Source organism: Bufo gargarizans, chromosome 3 (genome assembly GCF_014858855.1).
Source record: "Bufo gargarizans isolate SCDJY-AF-19 chromosome 3, ASM1485885v1, whole genome shotgun sequence".
Lineage (NCBI taxonomy): Eukaryota > Metazoa > Chordata > Amphibia > Anura > Bufonidae > Bufo > Bufo gargarizans.
Window position 1 is genome coordinate 235178444 of NC_058082.1, and position 27807 is coordinate 235206250.

General features: G+C 41.5%; 1 protein-coding gene across 5 annotated transcripts in view; it reads left to right on the forward strand.

The window, feature by feature from the left end:
* Positions 1–27551, forward strand: part of DOCK9 (dedicator of cytokinesis 9) — a 236034-nt gene extending 208483 nt beyond the window's left edge. For 4 of the 5 annotated variants that reach the window (XM_044284628.1, XM_044284630.1, XM_044284627.1 and 1 more), the window contains exons 43-53: positions 2702–2917; positions 4731–4788; positions 5952–6058; positions 9740–9862; positions 11196–11309; positions 14432–14578; positions 16310–16520; positions 16934–17124; positions 18028–18128; positions 19020–19158; positions 26284–27551. In XM_044284628.1, the coding sequence (XP_044140563.1) occupies positions 2702–2917; positions 4731–4788; positions 5952–6058; positions 9740–9862; positions 11196–11309; positions 14432–14578; positions 16310–16520; positions 16934–17124; positions 18028–18128; positions 19020–19158; positions 26284–26406 (1530 nt within the window). In that variant the 3' untranslated portion in view covers positions 26407–27551. Of the gene's footprint in view, positions 1–2701; positions 2918–4730; positions 4789–5951; positions 6059–9739; positions 9863–11195; positions 11310–12249; positions 12256–12637; positions 12674–14431; positions 14579–16309; positions 16521–16933; positions 17125–18027; positions 18129–19019; positions 19159–26283 lie in introns of all 5 variants that reach the window. The other variant, XM_044284631.1, reaches the window with a different exon arrangement.
* The last annotated feature ends 256 nt before the right edge of the window (positions 27552–27807 follow it).

Genomic DNA, 27807 nt, shown 5'->3' on the forward strand with positions numbered 1-27807 from the left:
GTCATTACATACTGTAATGTGCTGGGTATTGTATATGTCTGCTGTTAATCTACTGGGTCGGTGCTGGGTTTTACAGTGGTGTACAATATAAAAACATAAAAATGTCCTTTTCACATGGATGTCTGTTCCTGAGAAGAGTAAAAAATATATATACCGTATTTTTTGCCCCATAAGTAGCACTTTTTTCCCCCTAAAATTGGGGGAAAACGCTAGTGCGTCTTATGGGGTGAATACAGGTTAAAGAAATATAAAATGTGCGGCACATTGCTTATGCTCGGTACATCGCAGGCTGCTCTGCATAGGAACAGCAGCCTGTGATGTACCAGACATCCAAGTTACCTGAAGATTTAGAGCCCGGCGGCCGCAGCGTGCGTTTGCTGATGGGGACTGGCCACGGCGTGCGCTGGGTGGTAGGGTCAGGTCTGGTGTAGGGTGATAGAGACCGGCTGGCCCTGTCTGGTGCTGGTTGATAAGGACCGGCCGGCAGATTTGCAGTGAGAACGTTGGTGGGAGCGCGGGAGCAGACAGATGAGGGGCAGAGCAGGCTTTTCTGCCACACATGCCTGCTCCCCCTCTTAAGTCTTCACACTGCCTGCTCCTGTGTACAAGGCATGGGGGCTGATGAAAGGCATGGGGGCTGATCTGAGGTCTGATTGGGGGTCTCATTAATATTGGGGCTCTTATCTGAGGTCTGATTGGGGGTCGTTCACTTTGGGGTCTGAGCTGAGATCTGATTGGGGGTCTGATCTTAGGTCTTATTGGGGTCTTATTAACATTGGGGGGTCTGATTGTTGGTCTGACCTTAGATCTAATGAAAAATATTATTTTCTTATTGTCCTCCTCTAAAACTTAGGAGCGTCTTATAGGCCAGTGCATCTTATAGGGTGAAAAATACGGTATATATATCTGTGCCATGTTAGCCAGTAAATAAAAGAAAAAAAGATTGAGATTCCTCAGTGGTTGATACCTTTTAATGGTTAACTAAAAAGATGATTACAAAATTGCAAGCTTTCGAAGGCTACTTGGGCCTCTTCATCAGGTGTCTCTTAAGACAGTGTCTGAAGATTCACAGATTTATAAATCTGTATTTATCTGTATAAGGCCTCTTTCACACTACCATATGGCTATTTCAGTGTTTTGCGGTCTGTTTTTCACTGATCCGTTTTGTGTTTCGGTTCCGTTTTTCCGTATGGCATATACAGTATACAGTAATTACATAGAACAAATTGGGCTGGGAATAACATTTTCAATAGATGGTTCCGCAAAAAACAGAACGGATACGGAAGACATACGGATGCATTTCCTTATGCATTCAGTTTTTTTTGCAGACCCATTGACTTTAATGGAGCCACGGAACGTGATTTGCGGCCAAATATAGGACATCTTCTATCTTTGAACAGAGATACGGAAACATGGATACGGAGTACATTCCTTTTTTTTTGCGGACCCATTGAAATGAATGGTTCCGTATACAGAACGCAAAAAAACGGCCCGCAAAGCGGGGGGGGGAAAAACGGTAGTGTGAAAGAGGCCTAAATCTGTGAATCTTCAGACACTGTCTTAAGATTTTGTCATCATCTTTTTAGTTAAACATTAAAAGGTATCAACCACTGAGGAATCTCAATCTTTTTTAAACTTTTATTTACTGGCTAACATGGCACAAATATATATACCGTATTTTTTGCCCTATAAAATGCACCCGCTTATAAGACGCTCCTAAGTTTTAGAGGAGGACTTCCTGAGAAGTTAATTCAAATTTGTCAACCAATATGGCTTTTGAAAAATGGCTTTCACAACTGAATATAAAATGCCTGTATCTCTGCAACAATATATGTGCATGGGGACAAGTGATCACTCGTCCCCATACAGCAAAGGCATTTGTTGCATGTAAATGCAACTATCACCTCTTGTAACAAGCAGGAAATTATGCTTGGTCTGTCTGCCCATGTAGACTTCATGTAGATCTGTTCTGCCCTACCTCTCGAGATCAAAAAGAAAATTGGCTAAACATTTTCTTAGGGAATAACCAGTCCACTTTCCACTTCTCCTAATATAATTGCTAAAACCCAGATACGGAGCATAGTTTGTTTTGTTCCAGGGTGGATTTGATTTTAATCACTAGTCAGTAAGGCTTGATTTAAATCATAGTTTTCTACATAAAGACCAATTCTTGCTGGTATAACTTATAATATGTAAGTAAATGAAGATTTTTTAGAATAACAACTTTTCATATTAGTTTGATTAGGTTGATTTTGCATTCATAGGTTTGTAGAAGTTAGGATTAAGGTCTTTTTCTCAACTACGGTCATGTTATAACATTTTTGCTGTGAAGAAGAGGCATGTGATCTCTGCTGAGTCCAATTCAGTTTTGAGACCTGCAAAAGTAAACCAAGCATCTGTGATAATATCTTGTAGGCAGAGAAACTGCCCCATAATCTTACAAAAATGGATTAATGGAATTTACCAAAAAAATTCAACATATACAGCCTTATTCTACATAATTAAAAAACGAATCTTTATTTCATAATTGAATTACCTTTGGATGGTAATATACATTCCTCAAAAAGCATTTTATATTTAAAAAAAATCTGATAAAAAAAAATCTGATTTAAATAAAAAAAATCATAGATTTTTAATCCACCCTGTTTTGTTCTGTCTGTCAGAGCTATTTAATCATTCACGTTAATTGTCTGTTTTCTAGCATACAACGTTCTCTTCTGATGTCAAAGATCTTACTAAAAGAATCCGCACAGTCCTTATGGCCACAGCTCAAATGAAGGAGCATGAGAATGATCCAGAAATGCTTGTTGACCTGCAGTACAGTCTGGCCAAGTCCTATGCCAGCACCCCAGAGCTGAGGAAAACCTGGCTTGACAGCATGGCCAGGATCCATGTCAAACATGGAGACTTGTCAGAGGTAGCAGACTTTCTGTTCAAATCTATCTTGTATGACATTTTTATATAGGTATATGTTCCCAGATGCACAGTATAAATTATTTTATTATTTTGGTTACTAAATAAGGTGTTAAAGCACCATGGATAAAACATTTATGACTTGTCAGTTTGATATGCCATAAATATCTGCTTGGTGGGCATTTGACAGCTGGAACCACCACTAGTCCTGTAACAAGGGTTCCTGATTGAGCAGTTAGTCCTCTAAAAATCAGACATATGGTCTGAAATGTGTTCACTGAGCTTTATTGTACTGTTCTCTTCTGGATTTGATACACTTGCATTAACCTGGATGTTAACAAATTCTTTGTCATATGATATCAGTTCAAATTTACGTAACGTCTGTTAGCCTACTTGCACTCCTGTGGTAAAGTATCCGCTTTTCCAGCAGATGAACAGCCTACGGGAGTTCATCGCATCAGGCATAACCGGATAGGACCATGCACCCCCAAAAGTCCTTTAATTATAATGGGATTTGTCCGTTATAGTCAGTGGGCCCTGGCAATGGTATTTGGCTAGGCCGGATCCAGCTGAATCCGGCGGTTCTTCTGCTGTAACAGCCTGCCGGATACCTTACTACAGGTGTTAAACTAGCCTTAGACTAGTTTCACACACACATATTCTACATTTTTATGCCACTTTTCTTAGTGTTTTTGTATGCAATATGTTTTGTGGTAAAAAGTTATCTTAATATCTGTAGAGAAACATGATGCACACTACATACAAAGGGTGTCACTTATTAAACAGAAATACGCCTAATTTAGGCGTATCTCTGGCGCAGATTGTGGAGCAAAGGAACTTTGCAACGCAATCTGCGACTTCTCACTCACACCAGGCCTAAAAAAAAGTGGGTGTGGCGTGGGCGGGGAAGGGGACAGAACAGCAGGGCCGTCTCATTCACTATTTTCTACACCTGTTTTAGGCGTAGAAAAAGGTCTCTTCATTACTCTGGCGGATTCACCGCCAGTGCAGGGGTTATTAAAACCGGTGTCTAAAACGCCGGTCTTAATAAGAGTGCCCCAAACTTTGGGTTTGTGACAAATTAGTGGCATTTTTGGGTCAGTGGCAGTTTGTTTTTTGTTTTTTTTCTGGAGCATACTCTGGGCCCTTAGTTAGTTGGTCAATGACTTCCATCAGTGATTGTGAGCCTAAACCAGGTCCGGGGCAAAAAACACAAAGCAGGTGCAAAGCTTTGCCTTATACCTTACCTCTGTAGAGGCTCTACTTCTGGCTGTGACTCACAATTAACGTTGAGCAAAGTGATCTTCGGATAGTTTATCCGAAGTCGCTATGTTCAAAATCCCTCTCCATACAGTATTAGAATGTATGGGCTCCGATGAGACAAAGTAAGTTATTCGTGAAGTTACGTATGACTTTGTTTAATAACTTTGGTAGTTCATTTTTAAAGTGGAAAACCACTTTAACACTTGAAACCGAACTCGTACTAGTCTAAACCGAAGCAGAGTTCGGTTTCAAGTTTTAAAGTTGTTTCCCACTTTAAAAATTGACTACTGAAGTTATTCAACAAAGTCACGCGCGAGTTCGTGAATAACTAACTTCGGCTCATCAGAGCCCATACATTCTAATACTGTATGGAGACTGATCTCTGTACAGTACCATTCTGAAGTTTTCAACTGGAAGCATCTGAAGCTCACTTCACTCAACACTACTCACAATCACTGACCAACCACTGACTGTGTTAATAAGGCCTAAGACTTCAGACATTTGAGTACGAGAAGCACTCTGTTTCTGATTGTGTCCGTTTTCCTGTCTTGCAGGCAGCAATGTGCTATGTACACGTGGCTGCTCTGGTAGCAGAATATCTCCTGAGGAAAGGTGAGCGTGGTATCAGTAACATGTGTTATTCAGTCTTATCTCTCATTTATCATTTGAGCTGCTTCCAGTGAACAGAAATAACACTATAAAGTATTGATAATAAATTACAGAAGGCTGCACACGGCTTTCACTTATTTACAGCTTTCATTTGCTCTGTTTATTCAGGCATATTTTATATTATCTTTTCTAATATGCCTTGTCACATTAGCAGCACCTATGCTCCTTTGTAGCCTTACTTTTTACTATTCTCTTATAATCTATTATACATAATAGTGAGAACTCTTATATAAACATTGTTTCATTGTTCCTCTGAAGTTGCCGCCATGGGGTGTTAGTGTGCCACATGGCAAAACTGCAGCGATCTGCCACAGTTTCCTGGCAAATTTAGATGAAGTATATAAAAACACGTACTCCATCTGTACTTGCCAAGAAATCTCCGCTTTACATGCTGTTTTTAAAAGCAGTCGGTCTGCATTAAAATAGCAAAGACACTCTCCCATTAACATCCCATAATGACCTGTATGCATCTTGTATCACTAGTTCACCTTTTGTAGCTGCACAATGTAACAGAGATACCTATAATGAGACCATTCATTAGGTCACTAGACGTCACAATGCCAGTTTCCTTGTAACTTGAGTATTGTGCTGTAGAATGAAGAGAGATAGAAACATATCATACACACGTGAATCCCAATATTATGGCCACAGCTAGTAACCATCGTGTGCAGCTAGACAGGCTGGGAGTGACTCAGTAAGGTCCTGGCAGGTTGTCACCGGTATGTGAAGCCATGTTGACTGCAGTGCATCCCACAACTGATGGAGGGGGCGTGGGGGAGGATCCATATAGCGAACAGGACGATCAAGGTGGTCCCACAAATGCTCAATTGGGTTCAAGTCTGCAGCACCACCACAGGTGGAAAGAAGTATTACACAATGCCCAATTAAATAAGTAGGTTGTCTGTGTAATGCAGGATCCCGTCTGTAGTCGGTAATCCAGAGCATTGAAGTGGAAGTCTAGATATTGGTTGAAAAGTTGATGTGAAGGAGGATAGAACTATAAATCCATTGTCATTTAGGCCTTTGTATAATAATGACTGTCTCTCTGATCATTGAACGCTTTATTTAAATGTGTTAATCTAAGGCATGATCTTTGGTATTCCCAGGAATGTTTAGACAAGGTTGCTCAACCTTTAGAGTGATCACTCCAAATATTGATGAGGAGGCCTCCATGATGGAAGATGTTGGAATGCAGGATGTTCATTTCAATGAGGTACGCTGGTGTATTTAACATGGATATTGCAGATAATTTCTGATCGTGCTTTTCCCTTATGCAAAGTGTATCTTAGTAGACTCAATGGTATTCCAGTCACACTTCTGTCTGTCATTGGATATAACCAGGAAGAGAGATGAAGACTTGCATTAGTAGCATGGCATTTGACTTAGCAGCAAAATATCAGCACGTTCACATTTCTCCAAGCAGAAGACACACTGCCAGAAGTGAACACACTGAATTTCCATGCTGTTGTGGAAACCATCAATATCAACATCTAAGAGTGGCGAGCACTAACCTAGAGGGCAGCTTGTGGTACATTCTAAACTTCTGAACCGCCAGTGGCATGGACAAAACTATGGGAATATAAACTAGGATGCTGCCTGCAAATGTACACCCCATACATGTGGGCACTGGCGATAAAGGTCTCTACTCGTGAGAACTATTCACTAAGGAATCTAGATGTCATTTTCCGGTATTTATTTAGCATACGCTTTGGGGAATAAAATCTGAAAGTAGACTTGCACTTAAAGGGGTTGTCCAGGTTCAGAGCTGAACCTGGACATACCTCCATTTTCACCCAGGCAGCCCCCCTGACATGAGCATCGGAGCAGTTCATGCTCCGATGCTCTCCTTTGCCCTGCGCTAAATTGCACAGGGCAAAGGCATTTTTCTGAGTTCCGGTGACATACCGGGGCTCTCTATGGGGCTGACAGGAACCCCGGTGACGTCACCGGCACTGATGGGCGGGATTTGGCTCTGCCCTAGCCAGTAAAACGGCTAGGGCAGAGCTAAAACCCGCCCCTCAGAGCCGGTGACGTCACCGAACACACTGCCGGGCGGAAGTTACCGCCCGGCAGTGTGTTATTGAAAACAAAAGAGCCGGTGCCCTGTGCGATCTAGCGCAGGGCACGGGAGCGCATCGGAGCATGAGATGCTCCGATGCCAGGCTCAGGAGGGCTGCCGGGGTGAAAATAAGGGTAAGTCCGGGTTCAGCTCTGAACCCGGACAACCCCTTTAAATCTTGGCATTGCGCTTGCTAGTTAAGTCACGCTTGGGTTGCCTTTATGAGGTATAATCTGGTTAAGGCTACTTTCACACTGGCGTTTTGGCTTTCCGTTTGCGAGATCCGTTCAGGGCTCTCACAAGCCATCCAAAACGGATCAGTTTTACTTTAATGCATTCTGAATGGAAAAGGATCCGCTCAGAATACATCAGTTTGCCTCTGTTCCATCTCCATTCCACTTTGGAGGCGGACACCAAAATACTGCCTGCAGCGTTTTAGTGTCCATCTGAAGATGTATGACACAATCTGGCACACAATGTAACGGATGCAGACGGTTGTATTATCTTAACGGATCCATCTGTGCAGATCCATGACGGATCCGCACCAAACGTGAGTGTGAAAGTAGCCTTACACTGCACCCTGTTCATGTCACATTTTTTGTCTCCTCTTACTTTGTACACTCCCAATGCGTATGTTAAATGGAAGCTGTGGTAAATCCTCATCCCCCATTGTCTATAATGGTATGTGTAAAACTTTTATAGCTTTTCATAACATACCCAGATAAACGGATGACATTACAGCCTATAGATGACAGACGCCACTGTTAGGCACCTGTTTAATGCAGCCATTAACAGATACATCATAGAAAGCTATTGAAAAGCATATGGCTTAAACACTTGAAGCAAAATCCAATATTTGCCTATGCCATCAAATGCTTTAAAGTTTAAAAAATAATAATAATGATATAGTTTTCTCTCCTGTGCCATTCTTAGGGTGGGTTCACATCATATTTTTGCCATCCATTTAACGGATATGTTTGGGGGGGGGGGGGGGGAGGATACAACGGCGTAACACATCACGCTTTTCTATCCTGCACCATATACGTTAACATATCAGTTTTTTGCAGTGGAACTCTATAGTGGAGGATGCCACCATATGGCGTCTGTGGCATCCATTAACATATACATTTTTTCTATACGTTAAACGGATGGCAAAAAACGTGATGTGAACCCAGCCTTAGAGCCACAGGGCTGGTCCTTTTTGTATAGACGTTGTGACATAGTGGTATATGCAGCCTATTACTGTCCTTAGCAATATACTGAGGATACAGGCGAGTATATAATGATTTTTTTAATTCTAACGTATTCGGTGGCATATGCATAATTTGTAGCTCAAGAGGTTCTCCAGGCATTGTCTAGGAGCTGTCCTTTCTTCTGCCCTATTGAAGAAAGATCATTAGGTTAGTACCATTACTGTCTCAGTTGCAGGCGGCGGGCTCTTCCGCTCCGGATGTGTTGCAGCGGAGAGCTTAGTACCAACCAACTATCTTTCTTCTATAGGGCAGAAGAAAGGATGGGTTACGTAAAAAGCCCAGAGAGCCCCTTCCACTAACTTTAATGGATGCTATACACTGGGATCTGTCAAATATTGGCTAACGTTTAAAAAAAACAAAAGCATCCACGTTTAATGCAGAACGAAACAGCATAGGCTCTCGCTGCTATTTCTTACCTTGTGCATGCAGGGTACCAACATATTACAGCCACACAAAGGCCAGAAGGACACTCCTTTGTCCTCCATCTGGTAATATAAGGCTATGGACACTTTTAGCGTATATGTTGGAAGCTTTTGCTGTACACACGAAACATATACCAAAAAAAAAAACGTATATAAACAGTATGATTTAAATTATTGCTGGTAGTTTAGGAAAAGAGGCGTAATTGGAAATGGATACTCTTCTGCTGGCACACAAGGTTTCCTATAATCAGGTTCTGGCTGATAAATATTTTTGCATTGTATGGGCATTTTTATCAGCACCATTAAAGGTTAAGTGCAAACCCGGCATAAAATGATTCTCTACTGTAATCATGAGACACATAAATTAGTAAATGTGTAACATAGTTCATAGGTCATCCAGATATTAAGTGTTTGATTAAACAGATGGCAGGATAATAAACAAAATGACTAATTTAGCGGAACATTGCACAAGATCGCTGAGGCTCCAGGTTAGGGCCCATTCAGATGGTCGTAGTGCAATTTGCAACTGCACATGGCCGCAACCATAATAGAAAATGCCTATTGTCCGCAATTGCGGATCCGCAGACCTTCAGCAAAATTGCGGAACGGGTGCGGATCTGTTCATACAGCCGTGTGAATGAGCCCTTAGATAAACATTTCCTTTAGTACCAGTCAGTCTTGTGTAAACAGTCCATGAAATTGTTAATAGTGTTGCTCACCCTATTCAAGGACATATGTCACATTTTCATTGATGGCATATCCTTAGCCTAGCCCAGGGATGGGCAAACTGCAGCTCTCCAGTTGTTGTAAAGCTACAACTCCCAGTATGCCCAGTCTGCCTACAGCTATCAGCCTACAGCAGGGCATGATGGGATTTGTAGTTTTACAACAGCTGGAGAGCCGCAGTTTGCCCATCACTGGCCTAGCCTATCCATGAGACTATCACTGATCAGCAGAAAGAAGGGGGGCCACAACAATTTCTGGAGCACCTCCTTTACTTCCCTGTTATTCCAGATGCATCTTGGCATCCTAGCATGGCTCGGCACCTTTGATTTGCTGATCATTGAAGGCAATAGTTTCTTTATTACAAAGTTTACTAGTGCTGTTACTTTATAACTATATGATTATGAGTAATATTTGTACTTGTTCCTTTCTTCTAGGATGTTCTAATGGAACTCCTCGAGCAGTGTGCAGATGGCCTGTGGAAAGCAGAGCGTTATGAATTGATTGCAGACATTTACAAACTCATCATTCCTATCTATGAAAAGCGCAGAGATTTTGAGGTACTTTTATAGAAATTCTGTGTGTATCCAAATTATAATAAGTAAAACACCATTTTAAAACAAAATCAAAATCTGTCAATTTACCATTGGTACTCCTTTTTAATACTTTCACTTACTTTTCAGCTCATTATTCAGTAGTATGGAAGAAAAGCTAAATTTTCTTCCTTACAAACTGCCAGCAAGCTGTTTTTGTCAGATCTGTTATTATCATTTATCACTACACCATACGGTGTACCAGAACCAATCACTACGACAGACAGTTCTAATTAAGAACATCAGTGTGATGATGTCCTGTGACCACTAGTGTAACTGTATTAGGATGCCATATATCATGTTATCACACAAATTATATTAAATGCACACCAGTGTTTTTACTATATCAAAGTTCAAAATACTGATCTCCAGTGTCCTTTTCACAATTATTCTTTGGCTTCTTTACTCACCTCCCTGCAGCACTGGCCATTAAACTTTCTGTGGGCTGGGAGCTGCTCATCACATGTGATCATTAAGCACCTGCATATCCCAGGAGTGCATTGCAGTCACCTGTTGCTAACCTTTTCTCCTGTCTTCCTCCCCCTGTAGATAAAATAGTCACAAACTCACAGGCCTAAAGATTCCTCTAATAAATAACACTAGGCAGGGTTGTCATCAGTGCAGTACTGGCAGTACTGCAGTCAGGGGCTCGGCGCAGCTAGTGGGCAGTGCAGTGAATATTAATGAAGGCCTGCTGGATATGGGTTGGGGAGCGGCCCTCTCCCTGCACATAGCCTTTTTACTAAAGAAATTATTTAATGGGTCTTTATTGGGATTTGAACCTGAGACCTTCTGTATAGCAGTCAGAAGAATTACAACTACAGACCTTCCGTTTTGCTAGAGCTGAATTTAATGTTCGTTACAAAAAAAAAAAAAAAAACAGGGCAAAAAATATTACAGTAAATGCATTTTTTTTTTTTTGTAACATACTTGCTATTAAAAGGGTTTTCCGAGATTTTTTTTACACTGATTAACTGTTCTTGGAATAGGTCATCATATATCTGATTGGTGGGACACCCGGGGCCCCTGCCAATCTGTACCTCTGTACTGCGCTCCTGTGAAGGCTGTTGCCTTCTTGCAGCGTACATAGTATAGCGGCTGTGCTTTGTATCGCACTCAATCCCATTCACTTGAATGGGGTACAACTGCACAATCCACAACTGCATATCTGTCCCATGTGATCGTACCCTCAAGAAGGCAGTACATTAACCATGGCTTATCAGAAGCGCCGCTGGAGTGTCCCAGCACTTTGATTTACCTGCAGAACTGACATATTCTATTTTCTTGGTTGGTTTTGTAGAGACTTGCTCATTTGTATGACACTCTGCATCGCGCCTACAGCAAGGTTACCGAGGTGATGCACACAGGCAAGAGGCTTCTGGGAACCTACTTTAGAGTGGCCTTCTTCGGACAAGTAAGATTACTGAAATTGACATAGTTTGTGAGAATCGTTGCCTTTATTAAAAAATTCTCCACTCAATCTCCTTCTCATGTTAGATACATTTCCAGACAAAATTCAATTGAGATTGTAAAATTCACTGAATGTGCAGCTCCACTATTTCTTTATTGAACCTCAATTGTTTTTTAAGCCCAGAAATACAAATAATAAAAAATAATAATGGTTGTGGACATGGGTAGACTGGCCATAGACCCAACAGGTAAATTCCCCAGCTCAAGCCCTCCTCAGGCTGCCAGTCGGGTACATAACGATCTTAATGCTAGGAGGATCTGCTACTCAGTGGCGAAAGTGCACTCTTGCTTTGAACTGTATTGCCATCCCAGGACAGTGTTAGAGTTGAATGCTGCGGCAGTATTTTGTGCTGCACTGTGTATTTGATTCTGCTGGGGTAGTATTTTGTACTGTGCTACAGCTTTTTTTTTTTTTTTTTATTCCCCACTTTCCCCACTTTATATTCCCTATCGGGCCCTGGTTGTGGATGCTTATATATGCCCCAGTTTGGTGTAAGATACCACTGAACCATTGAGGCTGGCAGCACACTGTGCATGTCATTGATCTGAGCCAGTCACAGTTACATGGGCACAACCACATAGTTCAAGGCAGTGCAAGACCATGGTCATATTGGTCTGGAGTGTAGAGCAAACTGAGCTTGGAATAGAAAGTTTTAGTGTACCCTACCATGATCTACTGGGATCTAGAGGATGCCAGGTTCTTGACAACTTCTATTCCTACTTATCTGGTCTTTGGTTCTACTGGCTGGGCTGAGGAAGGAGGGCAAAGAAAGACATTTGAGTGGCGTTCTTCTTATTGATGATAATTCTAAGCACACAGTACAATGTATCTAAAAATATTGACTTTTTTGTGTTTCTTTTATATTATATTTGTCTCTCTCAAGGCTGCGGTAAGTTACTTCAGGCTTGGTTGACACGTTTTTAGTAGGTCTAATTTATGCGTCTGTGTGGTTTGCTAGAATAAATTTGGCAACATTTACATCTCGTGCCACTTTCAGGTCGCAATGTTTCCATGTCTCATCTGCACCGCTGGAAGTCACACATTTCTTGTATCTGTTATTAATGCATGCCCTGTACAGATGTCTGGCCGTTGTGTGTCAGGCATTTGGTGTTGGCGAGTCACACAGCAAGTCGGTAGACTGCGCACGGCTTCATCCACGGAAGCTTCTCATCCAGACCGTTTGTAAAACTGTTTTGGGGAAATATTTGTGCAGCTTCACTGCAGGCAATTTTTCATTTTATTCTGTTTATCCCTCTTTTGCAATTTTATAGCAATACCAGTTTACAGACAGTGAGACAGACGTGGAGGTAAATTCAGTGTTGTCACGTAGGCACACAGTGGCAACACCCTATATGAAAGGTTTTGGTTTGATGTGGTTTTTTTATGATTAGCTTAGCATTTCATTCTCTTCCACCACATTGTTCTGTTTGCCTCCTTCCATTATTAGGAGTTTTTTATTTTTCTTTCCGGTTCGAGTTAATCCTTTACACTAGTGTCCAGTGGCGTCCATTGTAAATGCAACGTTCTCTGACCACTCTCATTCTCAGTAGACCATGCAGTGGACAGAAGGCTGGGTGATGAAGAGTAGTAAAAGCAAATTTAAACCAAAAGGGATGATAATTAAATTTTCCTATAAAAATTATTTTCACTTGCTGCCGGCCACAGTGAAATATACTTTCCATAATGGAAACAACATGTGTGCTGTCTAAGGCTACTTTCACACTAGCGTTCGATCGGATCCGTTCTGAACGGATCCGCTCATATTAATGCAGACGGTATCTCCGTTCAGAACGGATCCGTCTGCATTATAACTTAGAAAATTTTCTAAGTGTGAAAGTAGCCTGAGCGGATCCGTTCAGACTTTACATTGAAAGTCAATGGGGGACGGATCCGCTTGAAGATTGAGCCATATGGTGTCATCTTCAAGCGGATCCGTCCCCATTGACTTCCATTATAAGTCGGAACGGATCCGCTCGCCTCCGCACGGCCAGGCGGACACCCGAACGCTGCTTGCAGCGTTCTGGTGTCCGCTCACTGAGCGGAGCGGAGGCTGAGCGCTGGCAGACGGATGCATTCTCAGTGGATCCGCCTCCACTGAGAATGCATTAGGGCCAGACGGCTGCGTTCAGGGCCGCTTGTGAGCCCCTTCAAACGGAGCTCACGAGCGGACACCTGAACGCAGGTGTGAAAGTAGCCTAACACTCCTTTTGCCTCGGTGGCAAATGTTCATCTTTTTCCTTAGTGGCAGTTCAGTTGCTTATAGTGTCCAGTAATGATCCTATCTTAGAAGCAACGTAAATCGTCTATTAAAAGGGTTTTTCAGGCTTTTAATGTTGATGACCTATCGTCAGGACCCTCGCCGATCAGCTGTATGAAGAGAAGCCACGCACCATGCGCGCGGGCCGTGTTCTGTTTCTCTTCCTGCTCGCCGCTGCTATGTCTATGGCAAGCAGGAAGAGACAGGAGACGTGTGCCTTCTCTTCATACAGCTGATCAGCAGGGGTGCCGCCGATCTGATACTGATGACCTATTCTGAAGATAGGTCATCAAACTTAATAGCCTGGAAAACTCTAGCTTCTTGAAGGTCTTGTAATTATACACAGCCAATCTAAGCAATCAGGGCTGCAGTCAAAAGTATGGGAGAGGAACCGACTGAGCCTTCAGTGTGACATACTCACAGTTTTAGAAGTTTTTTTGTTTGTTTTTTATAAACTAAAAGGTTGCTGATGAAAGTCATATGCTTCCATTCTTCTCAGCTTTTTAACAATGGCACAGGTTACATTTTTTAAAATAAAGATGCAAGGGATTAACGCCTGGATCGGTGGTTAAAGTATGACCATTACCCTGTTTCACATTTCTGTTTCACTTGTAGAATATGTCTTTCTCCTTATTTACTTTACTCCATGATCATGTGATTTCAATCACATGAAGAGTGCATTTTTTTTTTTCTTGATTTACGCGTGATACAATTTTTCATATCAGTGTTAAGTTTATCCACTGTGGGTTGTAGTTGTTTGAGCTTTTTGTTTAACAGACAGCTGGATTAACACAATTATGTGTCTCAGGGATTCTTTGAAGAAGAGGATGGGAAGGAATACATCTACAAAGAACCTAAGCTCACTCCACTTTCAGAAATCTCCCAACGACTGCTTAAGTTGTACTCTGACAAATTTGGTGCTGAAAATGTGAAAATGATACAAGATTCTGGAAAGGTATGGGCAGGTGACTCCAGAAAAAGTTGTACTTTTTACTAATAGACATGTCAAATGTAAATAATTTGTGGATACTTATTTTATTGGTTCATATTGTTATATGTGTAGAGTGGTGTTTTGAAATGTAGATCCAACCTATCAAATAAGTGCTTTTAGAATGAAATTTGGTAAATATAATGGGCTGATTTTATACTGATCTATCCCTCTGTAAGAGCTTTAGAAAGAAATTCTGCACAGATTTTAGGCTGGGTTCAGACCCGAGCGTACGGGATGGAGCGCTCTGTATGCGCGATTGTATGAGCGTTTACAATCGCGGCTCTGGAACAAGCGAACGCCCATTGTTGCGTGTTCCCGGAGGTGTATGTACGGGAACGAGCGACAAGACGCCCCAAAGAAGCTCCTGTACTTCTTGGGGCGTCTGTCGTTTTACAGCGCGATCGTACGCGCTGTAAAACGCTCAGGTGAGAACCATTCCCATAGGGAATCATTGGTTCTTGCCTGTTGAGCGTTTTACAGCGCGTAGGAACGCGCTATAAAACGCTCGGGTCTGAACCCAGCCTTAGCGCGGATTTCTCAGTGTTTCTGCGTCAAGTCCCCACCAAAATCGGCATGTGTTACTTATGGATGAGGTTTTGCCTCGATCTCAAAGTCTACATTGCAGAAAGCCACACAAACTGTTGACATGCTCAGCAGGGTCATTTTGTGCACGGAAACAAAACAGTGTACTTGAGACTTGGCACATCTTATTCACATTTTCAGGTACTCTATGCTCTGGTTTTTTTGCACTAAAATCCGTGTGGAAAAAACACATGATCGACATTGAGTGCAGTTACCCTTAGTTTTATTGACATCTAATGCCCATGCTGGAGGCAAAGCTTACCCTCTATACTCTTAAAACCAATTTCTTTCATTAAATTAAGTTTGTGTTCTGCATAAAGCTGGGGCCCTCCTCCTAACCACTGAGAAATTCCCAATTTACTATATAATTCTATGCACATCACAAGATATATTTATTTCATATTGAGACAGCACCGTCCAGAATTACTGTTATTGTACATTTAGAAGATGTCATTACAGCATTTTCTTATCATCCTCATTTCCGATGTGGTTGGGTGGACAAGGTGGTAAGGCCCAGGAGCGGTCGCTTACCTCTGCTGAAACAACATTCATGATAAAAAGTAATAACTATTGGTTGAACATTCACAAACTAAAGATTGATGTGATTCTCCAGTCCAACATATAAATGTAACATTATCCAGAGAATGCTTAGTAAAGTTACCTGGTGCCCTCCTGTTCATACATTATGCCGCCAGTTCCTTGGCACCTCTGCTTGTCCTCAACATGGCACAGCACTGCTCAAATTACCTGCTGTGTTTGGGTAATCTGAGGAATCCGTTCTTGGAATGGCAGGTGCTACTTTGTCAGACTTGGAGGTCCACTTTAAATTGACAAAGAAAGTAGAAATCTGGGTTGCCATTTGCACCAAATAGGCATGTAGTCAGATGATGAAAATGTTTTAAAGCAGAGATGCCCAACCTGCTGGGAGTTGTAATTTTGCAACAGCTGGAGGACTGCCGGTTGAGCATCCCTGTTTTAAATCATAACCCATACGGCCTGTATGCAGATAGCATAGTGATCTACTTGTGTGCCATTGAAAATCGTTGCACAGAATCACATTTAACAGATCTTAATTATCATGTTAAAAAGAAAAACTCTCTGTGTTTTATGAAGGTAAACCCAAAAGATCTGGACTCCAAATACGCCTACATCCAGGTTACACATGTCACACCTTACTTTGAAGATAAAGAGCTGCAGGATAGAAAAACTGAGTTTGAGAAGACTCACAATATCCGTCGTTTTGTGTTTGAGATGCCATTTACCCTTTCCGGAAAAAGACAAGGAGGTGTGGAGGAGCAGTGGAAGCGGCGCACAATCCTTACCGGTAAATGTCTTATAGTTTCTTCTAATATTTGTAAGTCCAGAACTGTAAACCGAGCACAAAACTCTAAGCTAATGGACAGCCAAATTATATATATTTCTGCATTAAAGTGGAGTTCCCTGTGATCCACCTCGCAGATCTATGTTTTCTATAGTAGAACGCGTTCAACTGCTTTCTAAGTGCAAGAGTATCAGTGCTATCAGAGTACAGTATACTGTGTGTGTGTGTGTGTGTATATATAATTATATTCTACAGTAATTTCCTCATCACATTTGTGTATCTCACAGTATTCCTGTTATTTCATTTGCCAAATTCCATTTCATAATGAAATTTGTGACCTTTCTACTAGTTTCTTCAGTGATTAATTTCTTTAGACCTGAAGCTTATATAATATGATCTTGCTTCTGTCTGTGCAGCTTTACATTGCTTCCCATATGTCAAGAAACGGATTCCTGTAATGTATCAGCAACACACAGATCTCAACCCCATAGAGGTCGCCATTGATGAGATGAGTAAGAAAGTCGCTGAACTCCGCCAGCTCTGCTCTTCCACAGACGTGGACATGATCAAGTTACAACTAAAACTACAGGGTAGTGTCAGTGTACAGGTGAGTTGTGGTGGGACAGCTTGTATAGTTTTTTTTAATGGGTAAAACAGTGCCCATAGTGCAGCATATAATACATGCAATCCCATCTGGTTATTCTTTGGATAAATGACACCTGCGATCTGCTGACGGCATACATTTGATTTCCTTGGGGTCAGCCAACCATCCAATGTTTATAGGGCCCCTTCAATCAGGGTCGGACTGGCCCACCTGAGTACCAGAGGATCATCTAGTGGGCCCAAGCTCTGACAATAATCGACCCCTAATAAAACCGGGCCCTTAAGGTCCTATATACACAGAGCCCTCAGAATCATTTCCTCTGGTGGATCCAAGGGACCTCAGTCCGACGCTACTCCCAACTCTCCCCTGATGGCAAATGTCAGAAGATATAAGAATAGGGCAAGTTGGATTTCAGCTCCCCATCCCTTTGATTTCAGGATGCTAAATCGCTGTCAGAGGTGTCTGGCTGCTTCCTACTGTTACCTAATAATGTTTAAAGTGCCTTCAAACTGCATGAATAGCCTTGTCTGTATGCTCTGCTAGGGAGTAAGGACATCATATACCTGGTCCTCCACTATGAACCTCTTCGATATAAGCCACGGCCAAGGACCACCACAAAGAACAGCGTTATTCTGGTGCATTTTGTGTATTACATGGTCAACTACAGTATTTTTTTGTGCGTCGTAGCTTTATCAGTATTGGTGGATCCTGGTTGAATATGAATGTAGTGGTGGATACAATAACAAATGTGATATGTGTGACAGGTATGACACATTGCTGAAAATGTTCCGGGACAGTTGATGATTTTGTTTTAGATTGCTTTGTAAATCACTTCAATCTGAATTGTTGCCTCTGTGTAGTTTCTGGCCCTTATGTACATAATTTACATTTCTTTGTTTTCTGTAGGTCAATGCTGGACCCTTAGCGTATGCAAGAGCCTTTTTAGATGATACAAATACAAAGAAATATGCAGACAACAAGATTAAACTGTTAAAAGAAGTTTTTAGGTAAAACGTAATGACAATATTTATTAAATGGGTTCATATCAAATGACCTCATATAGTACATGACAATGTCTTTGTAACAAAGCGCCCACTTGGATCCAGAGATCTCCCCATTCTCTTCAGGTTGTCCGCTCGGAGGGGGTGTCCTTTCTCACGGGGCATGTTTTTTTTCAGGGGTTGTGTAGGGGACTGCAGCCCTCTCCCTGTAACCGTCACAGCTTCTAACTAATGATATGACTGGTGACAATTGGGGGATGGAACTCAGCAAGGCGGACAGAGAAATAAGGAAAATAACAAACACGTGGCACTATACCGCTCGAATTTTCGTGGGATAACCCCTTTAATGTAGCATAAATATAAAAAGCTGCATCGGTCACATAATATCTTTCTGGATCAGTGGCAGAGTAATTTGGGTTTGACTAGAGGAGGATTTAGTTTTCCCACAGTGTTGTGTCATTACTTATCTCTAGATGCAAGAAACAACACTGTGTGAAGTCCAAAAGTGTACTGTCTTCTTAAAATTATGAGCAACACAATGTCTTAGGTTAGGTTCACATCACGTTTTTTCCATCCTTTTAACTCATACAAAAAACGTATACGTTAAACGGATGCCTCAGACTGATGTGATACAGTGGCATCTGTTCACCATAGATTTCCGTTATAATATATATATAGAAGGTTTTTTACCAGACCGTTCAGGAGGCAAGAACGTACACATCAAACGGAGGCATAAAACGTGATGTGAACCCACCCTTAACGGGTAAAAATGTATATAGCACATAGGTTCTGGGTTTGAATCGGGCCCAGGCATCATCTGCATGGAGCTTGTAAATTGTGCACATGGTAAATGATCTGGTTTAAACTTGTATTCATTGCTTTGTATATTTTTCATAGACAATTTGTTGAAGCGTGCGGCCAGGCCTTGTGTGTGAATGAAAGACTGATAAAAGAAAATCAGTTTGAGTACCAGGAAGAAATGAAGGCTAACTACAGAGAGATGGTCAAAGAACTTTCTGAAATAATGCATGAACAGGTACGTATAGAAAGAGCACCACTCCATGCATTCACTTATAGCCTCGAGTTCTGCAGCCATACTTTAGAATGCCTAAAAAATGTCTAAAACATAGTAAATGTGTTTTCAAAGCATGTATGCCAGTTTTTGGCAATAATTAAAGGGGTTGTCCAGCGTTGATATTGAAGACCCATGGTCAGGATAGGTCATAAATATCTGATCGTGGGGGTCTGACTCCCAGCACCTCTGGCGATCAGCTGTGTGAGGAGGCGGCATCTCTCCATTATGCTGCACTTTGTCTCGGAAGTGCAGTATAATACAAGTACTCGCTCCATGCAAGTGCTTGTAATTACACTACACCACCTCTAAACAGGAGACAAGGCGTAGTGTGAAGACCAGGAAGCAGCGCTCGAATGGAGCGCCGCCTCCTCATCACATCTGATCGGTGGGGGTGTTGGGTCCCTGCTGATCAGATATTAATGGCCTATCCAGACAATAGGTCCTCAATAATAACAGCTGGACAACCCCTTTAAGTCTGGAGCATTTAGCTTAGTAAATCTACCCCAGTGCATGCAAGCTTAGTAATACAATCTTTAGTGATAATTTATGTCATTCACCTGCATGGAATTTGTAAATAATTAGTTGACCCCAGCCTTAAAGGGGTTGTATCACAATGCTAACTTATCCCTTATCTACAGGGTAGGGAGTAAGTATGTTATCTGATCGGTGGTGGTGCAACCAACGGGACCCACACTGAGCAGTAGAATGGGAGTACTGTTCCCCCGAATGAATGGAGCGGCAGGTTGAGCTTGTGCATTGCCACACCATTCACTCTCTAAAAAACGGTGCTTTTTCCATCTGTACCACAGAGTGTGATTGGTATTACAGTATGCATGCACAACTGCCATTTCATTCATTTGGGACCAATACTCCTCATTTTAGTCATCTCTCCATCAACTGGATACTTATCCCCCTGTCCTGTGTATAGGTGGTAAGTTTGCATTGTGGGACAAGCCCTTTAAAAATAGCTCATGTCAAAACAATCAGCATCCAGACTAGTACCTTTGGACATTGCCAATCTATATAGACTGTATGATCTGGACATTAAGGGTCCATTCACACGTCTGCAAAATGGGTCCAGATCCGTTCCGCGTTGCGGAACAGATCCTGACCCATTCTGTTTCAATGGGGCCGCAAAAGATGCAGACAGCACACATGTGCTGTCCGCATCCACACTTCCGTTCCGTAAAAAAAATGGAACATGTCCTATTCTTGTCCGCAAACATGGACATAAAAAAGGCATTTCTATTTAAAGTGCCGGAAATGTGCGGTCTGCAAAATGTGGAACGCACATGGCTGATGTCCGTGCTTTGCGGATCTGCAATTTGCAGACCGCAAAACATTTGCGGGCGTGTGAATGGACCCTAAAGGGGATGTCTCTTAACAACAACTTATCCCCTATCCACAGGGATAAGTGTCCACTGCATGCATGTCCACTGTTCCATTCAACTCTAGGGATTTCTGGAGATAGCGAGTACAAGCAGGTGATTGTCTCCTTCAGTCCCACAGTAAACATGGGCCCTCATACTAGTGATTGACAGGGGCTCCAGCAGTCTTGTGGATAAGGGATAAGTTGTTGTGGAACAGTCCCTTAAATTTCTGCACAAACTTTTAAATACAGTGACTCAGATTTATTAATGTGTCTGAGCCAAAAATCTGTCTAAAAAGTGGTGCAAATTGGGTGCGTACGACTTTTTCATCGCTTGGTAATACACTTTTTGTGATGTAAGGTGACAAAAAATAGCTTTTTTGTCACAGTATTCATTTTTTTTTTTTTTTTTACAGTCACGGTTCACCTGAGGGGTTAGGTCATGTGATATTTTAATAGACCTGGTTGTTACGGACATGGAAATACCTAATAAGTCTACTTTTATTTATTTTTTGTTATGGTTTTATGTGTTTTATTTTAGGAAAGGGGCTATTTTTTTACTTGAAACTTTATTATTATTTTCTATTATGAAAAACTGTTTAAAAAAAAAATATTTTTACTTTTTCATTTTTGTCCCACTCTGGGACTTCAACTTCTGGGGTCTGATCCCCTCTGCAATGCATTACAATACAACCTGTATTGTAATGAATTGGCTGTCGGCCTTTATGCTGACAGGCTGCCTGTGAGACCCAGCCTAAGGGCTGGATCTCACAAACTTCCATTGAAGGCAAGCCACTGCACAGCGGGGACCCGATGGAGATGCGGAGGGCACGCGTACCCTCCGCAAACCCTCTGCATGCTACGGTCAGCTTCACCAATGCCAGCATATGCAGCAGGGGCTCGCCTGTCAGTGACTGCCGGGTCCGTGCCGCTGATCGGGCGGGCACAACTCCTGAACCCACCCGATCAGCCCATGGTACATGTATGGCGCTGGTCTTTGTCACGTCCACCAGCGCTGTACATGTATGGCGGGAGTCCTTAAGGGGTTAAAGTGGTTGTGTCAAGTAGTAAAGTTTTCCCTTTTTCAACAGGATAGTGAAATAACTAACTTGTTGCTGGGGTCCAAATACTGGGATCGCCACAACCCTGAGGACAAGAGTCCCACGGTCCCTGCTGCTCCATTCTTTATGGGACTACGGGGAATAGATGAGCATTGTACTCTGTTATCTCTGATGAATGGAGCAGCAGAGCTCACGGTTGGCCTGCCACTCCATGAGGACGCAAAGATGGGACCTACGTTCTCAGGATCGGTGCAGCTCTTAGTGGTTGAATCTCCATTGATGTGGATAGGAGACCTTTAAAACTTGAAACAAGCCCTTTAAGAGATGCACCTCTTAATAGATTTTGCACATTTTGTAAAACTGAAACGCTAGTCTTAATAGAATTTTTGTTCTATTAAAAGGGATGTGATCATAGAAAAGAACTACGATAACAGGGAAGAGGGGAGGGTGCAGGGTTGGCAAGTATAATAAAAATTAATATTTTTCATCATTATTTCTGATTTTTCACATCACCGTCATCCTGCACGCTACAGATTAACATGCCCTTTCGGCTTGACTAAACAATCAAGTCTAAAGGAAAATAAATGGCTGCTGGACCCCTATGGCCCCACTTATCACTTTGGAAGCATAGGTTTGGACATGTTAACATCCAGACTCTATGGTCATGATTTCCTCCATCAGGAGACAGTTGTGCGGACCCTATAGATATGAAATTGTCTGCAGATTCGGTCCTGTTAATAGCTGAAGTAATCTATAGTCTGCTTAAAAGGAACCTGTCACCATAAAAATACAATGCAATCTGCAGGCAGCATGTCCTACAGCAGAATGAGTTAAGCAGATTGATATATAGTTTGGTGGGAAAAGATTCAGCAAAACTTGTAATATATACATTTAAAGGGGTATAGCCGAGACTTTCGCCAGTATCTGATAGGTGGGGGTAGGACACCCAGGATCCCGACTGATCAGCTGTTTAAGAAGACACCAGAGCTGGCAGCACCGCAGCTTTCTCACAACTTAGCCTACACCATGTAATGCCATGTTCATTGGTCACATGGCCTAGGCGCAGCTCAGACCTATAGGAGTGAATAGGGCTAAGCTACAATACCAACCATAGCCACTATTCAATGTGCTTAGTAAGCTGCGAGAAGGCCATGGCGCTCACAGGAGCTCTGGTGCCTTCTGAAACTGCTGATCGGTGAGGATCCCCGGTGTCTGACCCCCAAGATCAGATACTGATGATTTATCCACTGGATAGGTTATCAGTATAAAAGTCTTGGAAAACCCCTTTACATTTTCTGCTCTTATGTTTAGTAGTGTTGAGCAAAGCAGATCTCCCGACACTATTAGAATGTATGGGCTTCGATGAGCTGAAGTAAGTTGTTGACTTCATTGAATAACTTCGGTAGTTGATTTTTAAAGTGCAAAACCATTTTAACACTTGAAACCAAACTTTGCTTCAGTTCTGAGGTATTAGTCGGAACCTAAGCCAAGCTCGGTTTTAAAGTGGTTTTTCACTTTAAAATCAACTACTGAAGTCATTCATCTAAGTCACACGCGACTTCGTGCTTCGTGAATAACTAACTTCAGCTCATCGGAGCCCATACAGTCTAATACTGTATGGAGACGAATGTCCATACAGTATTATTCCAAAGTTTAGACTCAAGCAACTTCGGATGAAGCATCCAAAGCTCACTTTGCTCAACACTATTTAGGAGTCATGTGGACGGTCCTAGTCAGTGCTTGACAGCTTTCCGTGTATGCTTAGTCATGCAGAGTTAGCTGTCAATCACTAGGTGCATTTTCATGGTGACAGGTTCTCTTTAAGAGAACTTATAATTTCCATTCCCTTACCCAAGATGTCAGATTAGGCCTCGTTTACATCTCTGTTAAGGCGATCCGATTGTCAGCCAGATAAAAAAAACATATTTCATTAAACAGTGTCTGGCCAAAACCCGTCATTTATGCCGAAAAGCAGCCAGATCACCACCATAGCTCATCAGTCAACGGGGATCCGGCGGTGAAGTAGAGAATCCGGCAACCCTGGATGCTGCTGGATCTCCTTGACAGAGATGTGAACTCAGCCTTCTTTCATCTCCTCTGTCACACAAATCCACTAGAAATTGCTTTTTAGATAACTTTCTGATGACGTATAATAAGCACAATTGCAGCATACAGAATGTAGACTGGGAAAGTATAATACATTCATGTGTGATAATTGGAAGCACCGATACGTTATCCTGTAATTAGCAGAGAATGTCTGATTACGTGGTTGATATATTGAGTAACTGGCTGTTTTTCTTCTTCCTTTTGTGCGCACATGAGCAGATGGGATGGTAATATTAGTTGGTTTTGTTTTAATCTCTGCATGTTTCTGCTCCATTCATTTGTTGTGACACTTCTGAAATACCGCCCCAGCATGTAGTCTACAAAATATATAACTCATGAGTGCTTTGTGTGTGATATTGCTCTCAAGATCCAAAACTAGGCATTTTATGTGTATCCAGCAAACAGACAAATTGCATATACTGTAATCATGGTAATTCCTGGGAGGGTATTTACCTCTAAAAAAAAATAATAATGTGTGGATATCACAAGAATCATGATGCCTATGACAACTGGCTGTTCTGTATATGCCAACCCTTGTGCATGTATATGTCGTTACATTACTGCATGTATCATAGGGGCCCAGGTTATCATGTCACTTATGTTCAATCAAGGTATATTATTTAAGAGTTTGTATGTTTTAGTACAATTCTGCAGTAATTGAGCACATGTAAAAACTCAAGTTTGCCAATATTCTTGCTTGCAGAATTGAGTTTCCAAGAAGGAGGCAGGAGATGGAGTATCTAATTCTAGTGATTGCATCCGTCCTACAACTATGGCCCCAAGTGCAGAATTTGGAAAACCAAGTATATTAGCAAACTTATGAGTCTATGACTTTTGGCTTAAAGGGGTTTTCCGATCTAACTATATTGATGACCTATCCTAAGGATACCCAGCAAACCATTTAGCTTTTACCTTCAAGCGCCAGAACTTGAAATACCACTGCAGTCCAGCTCTCAATGAAATGAGACGTTGCAGAGATGTAGCATCCCCACATAGCCACAACACTTGGAATGGAGCTGTGCTTCTGGCCCTCTCCAAATGGTACCTCCGGCTGCAGGTAGCAACTGATCAATTGGGGTGTGGGGTATCAGACCCCCACCGATCTGATTTTGATGACCTTTCCCGAAAACTCCATTAAAGGGCTTTTCAGATTGATGTTCAGGAGGCTTTAATCGGTGTATACTGAAAAGTTCTGCAGCTTGACCTCATTTATCAAAATTGACTGGAAAAAAAGCGACCAGTTACCACAGAGCTTTGATTGTCTAAATTGGTCTGGCAAATGAAAGCTTAAATCTGGTTGCGATAGACAATAATGCAAGTTTTTCATCTCAACATATAAATAACGTTTCACTATCAGCAAGCAGAGATCTTAGAAATGATGAAGACTTAAAATACAAAGGGCGGAATTCATAACAATGGCTTTTTGCCAGTTTACTGGCTGGAGAAACCAGCCATATTTGTGCTAAAATGTGCAACTTCACTCCTCATAGCAGGTCTTTCACTTTCTGTCTTTAAGACTGCATGAAGATGTGCCAAGTGTCACACCTCATAATAAGTTTGGTGCACTTTATTCCAAAAGACTTTTGTTTAAAGTTCATCTGACACATTTATGACATATTGATAGAGTATTCCATGTGTAATAGGTGTGTAGCCTGTTTATATACCATAAATTCCCCAGATGAGAATACCCCTTTAAGAGTGTCTCTACAGACATATTAAAATATTGTTGACCAAATGCGCAATTTTTGATGGGACTGGCCAACAACATATTGGACCATATCTGCTAATTTGATTGCATCTAGATTCTGGTATAAATTGCACCAAAATTTGACAGAATTTGTGCATCCAGTTTTAGAGAGCCCAACAAGGGGTGTGGTTCAACAGAAAGAGGAGTAGTTTCATCTTAAAAGGGGGCATGGTCTAATGTAACCGTTACAAAATTGTGCCCCAATTCTGGTGCAAAAATTAGCCAACCAATAGTTGGTGAAATTTGGTCAAATCACTGCACCATATTTATCATTCAGCCTAAGCCACTGTGATAAATTTGGTGAATGTCTAGACGGCCTGTCTAAGTTTACGCCATCTAGAGGATTAGTAAATGTGCCCCTGTGTCTTTTTTCGAGCTCCCGACCCTCCTCCGACAGATGATCTCAGTTTTTAATTACAACCAATGATCTTCTTTTCCTGGGAGATAGGTCATCACCAGAAATGTCTGGCCAAGGTTTTCTTCTCTCTTTCTATCAAAAAACATACACAACCGGCCAAATCGAGCGTGTATGTGTATGGGGGAGTCCAGTGAAATAGCTCTTGGTTGGTCTACAGCTGTTGAAAGTGTATTTGAAAGCTGCAGAGCTTTTTTTTTTTTATATGGCGATTAAGCTTTATGGGCCGTAAACTGGAAACTTATTTTAATTTCAGCAAGATGATACAAGAAGAACCTGTGGCATGCATCTTCTACTTTATCTATGAACAACATTTCTTTGTGCGTTGAGGTCCTCCTTTAGTATTGATTTCCATTCTTTTTTTTTTTTTTTTTTTTCGCCTCTGTAGATTTGGTGCGGAGAAGAGAAGATCAGTGTTATGCCGAATTCACTTCACATTTTTAATGCCATAAGTGGAACTCCTACAAGCACAACCGTCCAAGGAATGACAAACTCCTCATCCATTGCATGAAAGTCCTCCTTCATTTCACATCGATGCCTCATGTATGGCTAACTCAGGATGCCTTCCAGAGCCCATGGTCCTCTAAAAATGGACAACCATTTCCATCACCACTGGGGTTTAGCCGGCCAAACTGATGGTTGTGGTAGGAGGAGCCGTAATGACTTTTATTTTCCTCCTTTGGCAATATCAGCTATTTTCAACACTAAAGAGAAGTAAAAAGTTTATTGAATATTTTTGATGCTGTATAGATGAACTGTTCCAGAACAAGCCGAATCACAAGTAATAGCACAGTAGGTCTTGGGTAGTAGATATCTAGGAATGTACAGTGTATAATACAAATGTTACACTAAAGTTTACATCTTAGCTTTGCGACCAAGCACACTTTGCAGTCTTAAGATAATCAGTGCGCTTTTCTTTTCTGCTCCATTTTAAATTGCCTTTAAAAAACAAACACTATTTCCAACATTACTTTTTGCCTGACTGGAATTTTTTGTTCACACAAGTAGGTGATTTTATGAACTTATGAATGTTTGCTAAGGATTCAGTTTCCTCGTTTGTATTACGGATTGTCCATTTTTGTCTGTGATCTTCCAACAAACGTGCTATAAACTACACATGAAACTGAACCCCTTCACCTCTGCACAAATTTACACTTCCGTCCTGCATAGGTGTTACTTGCTTAGTTGGAATGTACATATTGTTAATTGATGCAGATCATTCTTTCTGTACATAAATGTGTTACTTTTCTATGCATTTTTTTAATGTTCTTGGCTGAAAACTTTTATTGTGAGAAATATTGTGCTTCTTCATTTTACCTGCTATCTATTTTTGTCCTTACAATTTATTCTTGTACAGAAATGAGTGCAATACAAAGATGTATACAGTCTTTGCTATGTTAGGTTTATACACTGTTTAAAAACAAAGACTTTTTTTTTTTGCCAAAGCAAAGAGTATGTATTGGTGGTTATGATTACTGTGGTAAATGGTGGTGTTATTTAAAGCTTTGATCATATTGTTCTTTCAAAATATTAATTTGGTAATTTTATATTGGGGGAGGGGGGGCGAATAAAAAGTTTTTAATTTTATTTAACTGGAAACACTGTTCTGCTGTAATTAACATTCTGTACTACATATGTATTAAAGGAAATGGCTAATTTTTGTGTTTGTGAGGTTTTCTTTATTTTTTTATTTGTTCTTTCCGGGCTTTTTTGCATTTTATCCTATTAATTATAAGGTGTTATCCAACCTCTAGAATGCCTCCCCATACGTTCAGGCTCCTCACAGAGGATTGTACGTACTTGGCTCCCCAATACTCGCATCGCTTCTGACGCCTGCTTGGCCGCCACTGCATTTCCTCGTCCTGCAGATGAAAAGTTCCGGCGTTGGGGGGGTAGCCACTATCAGGCCACA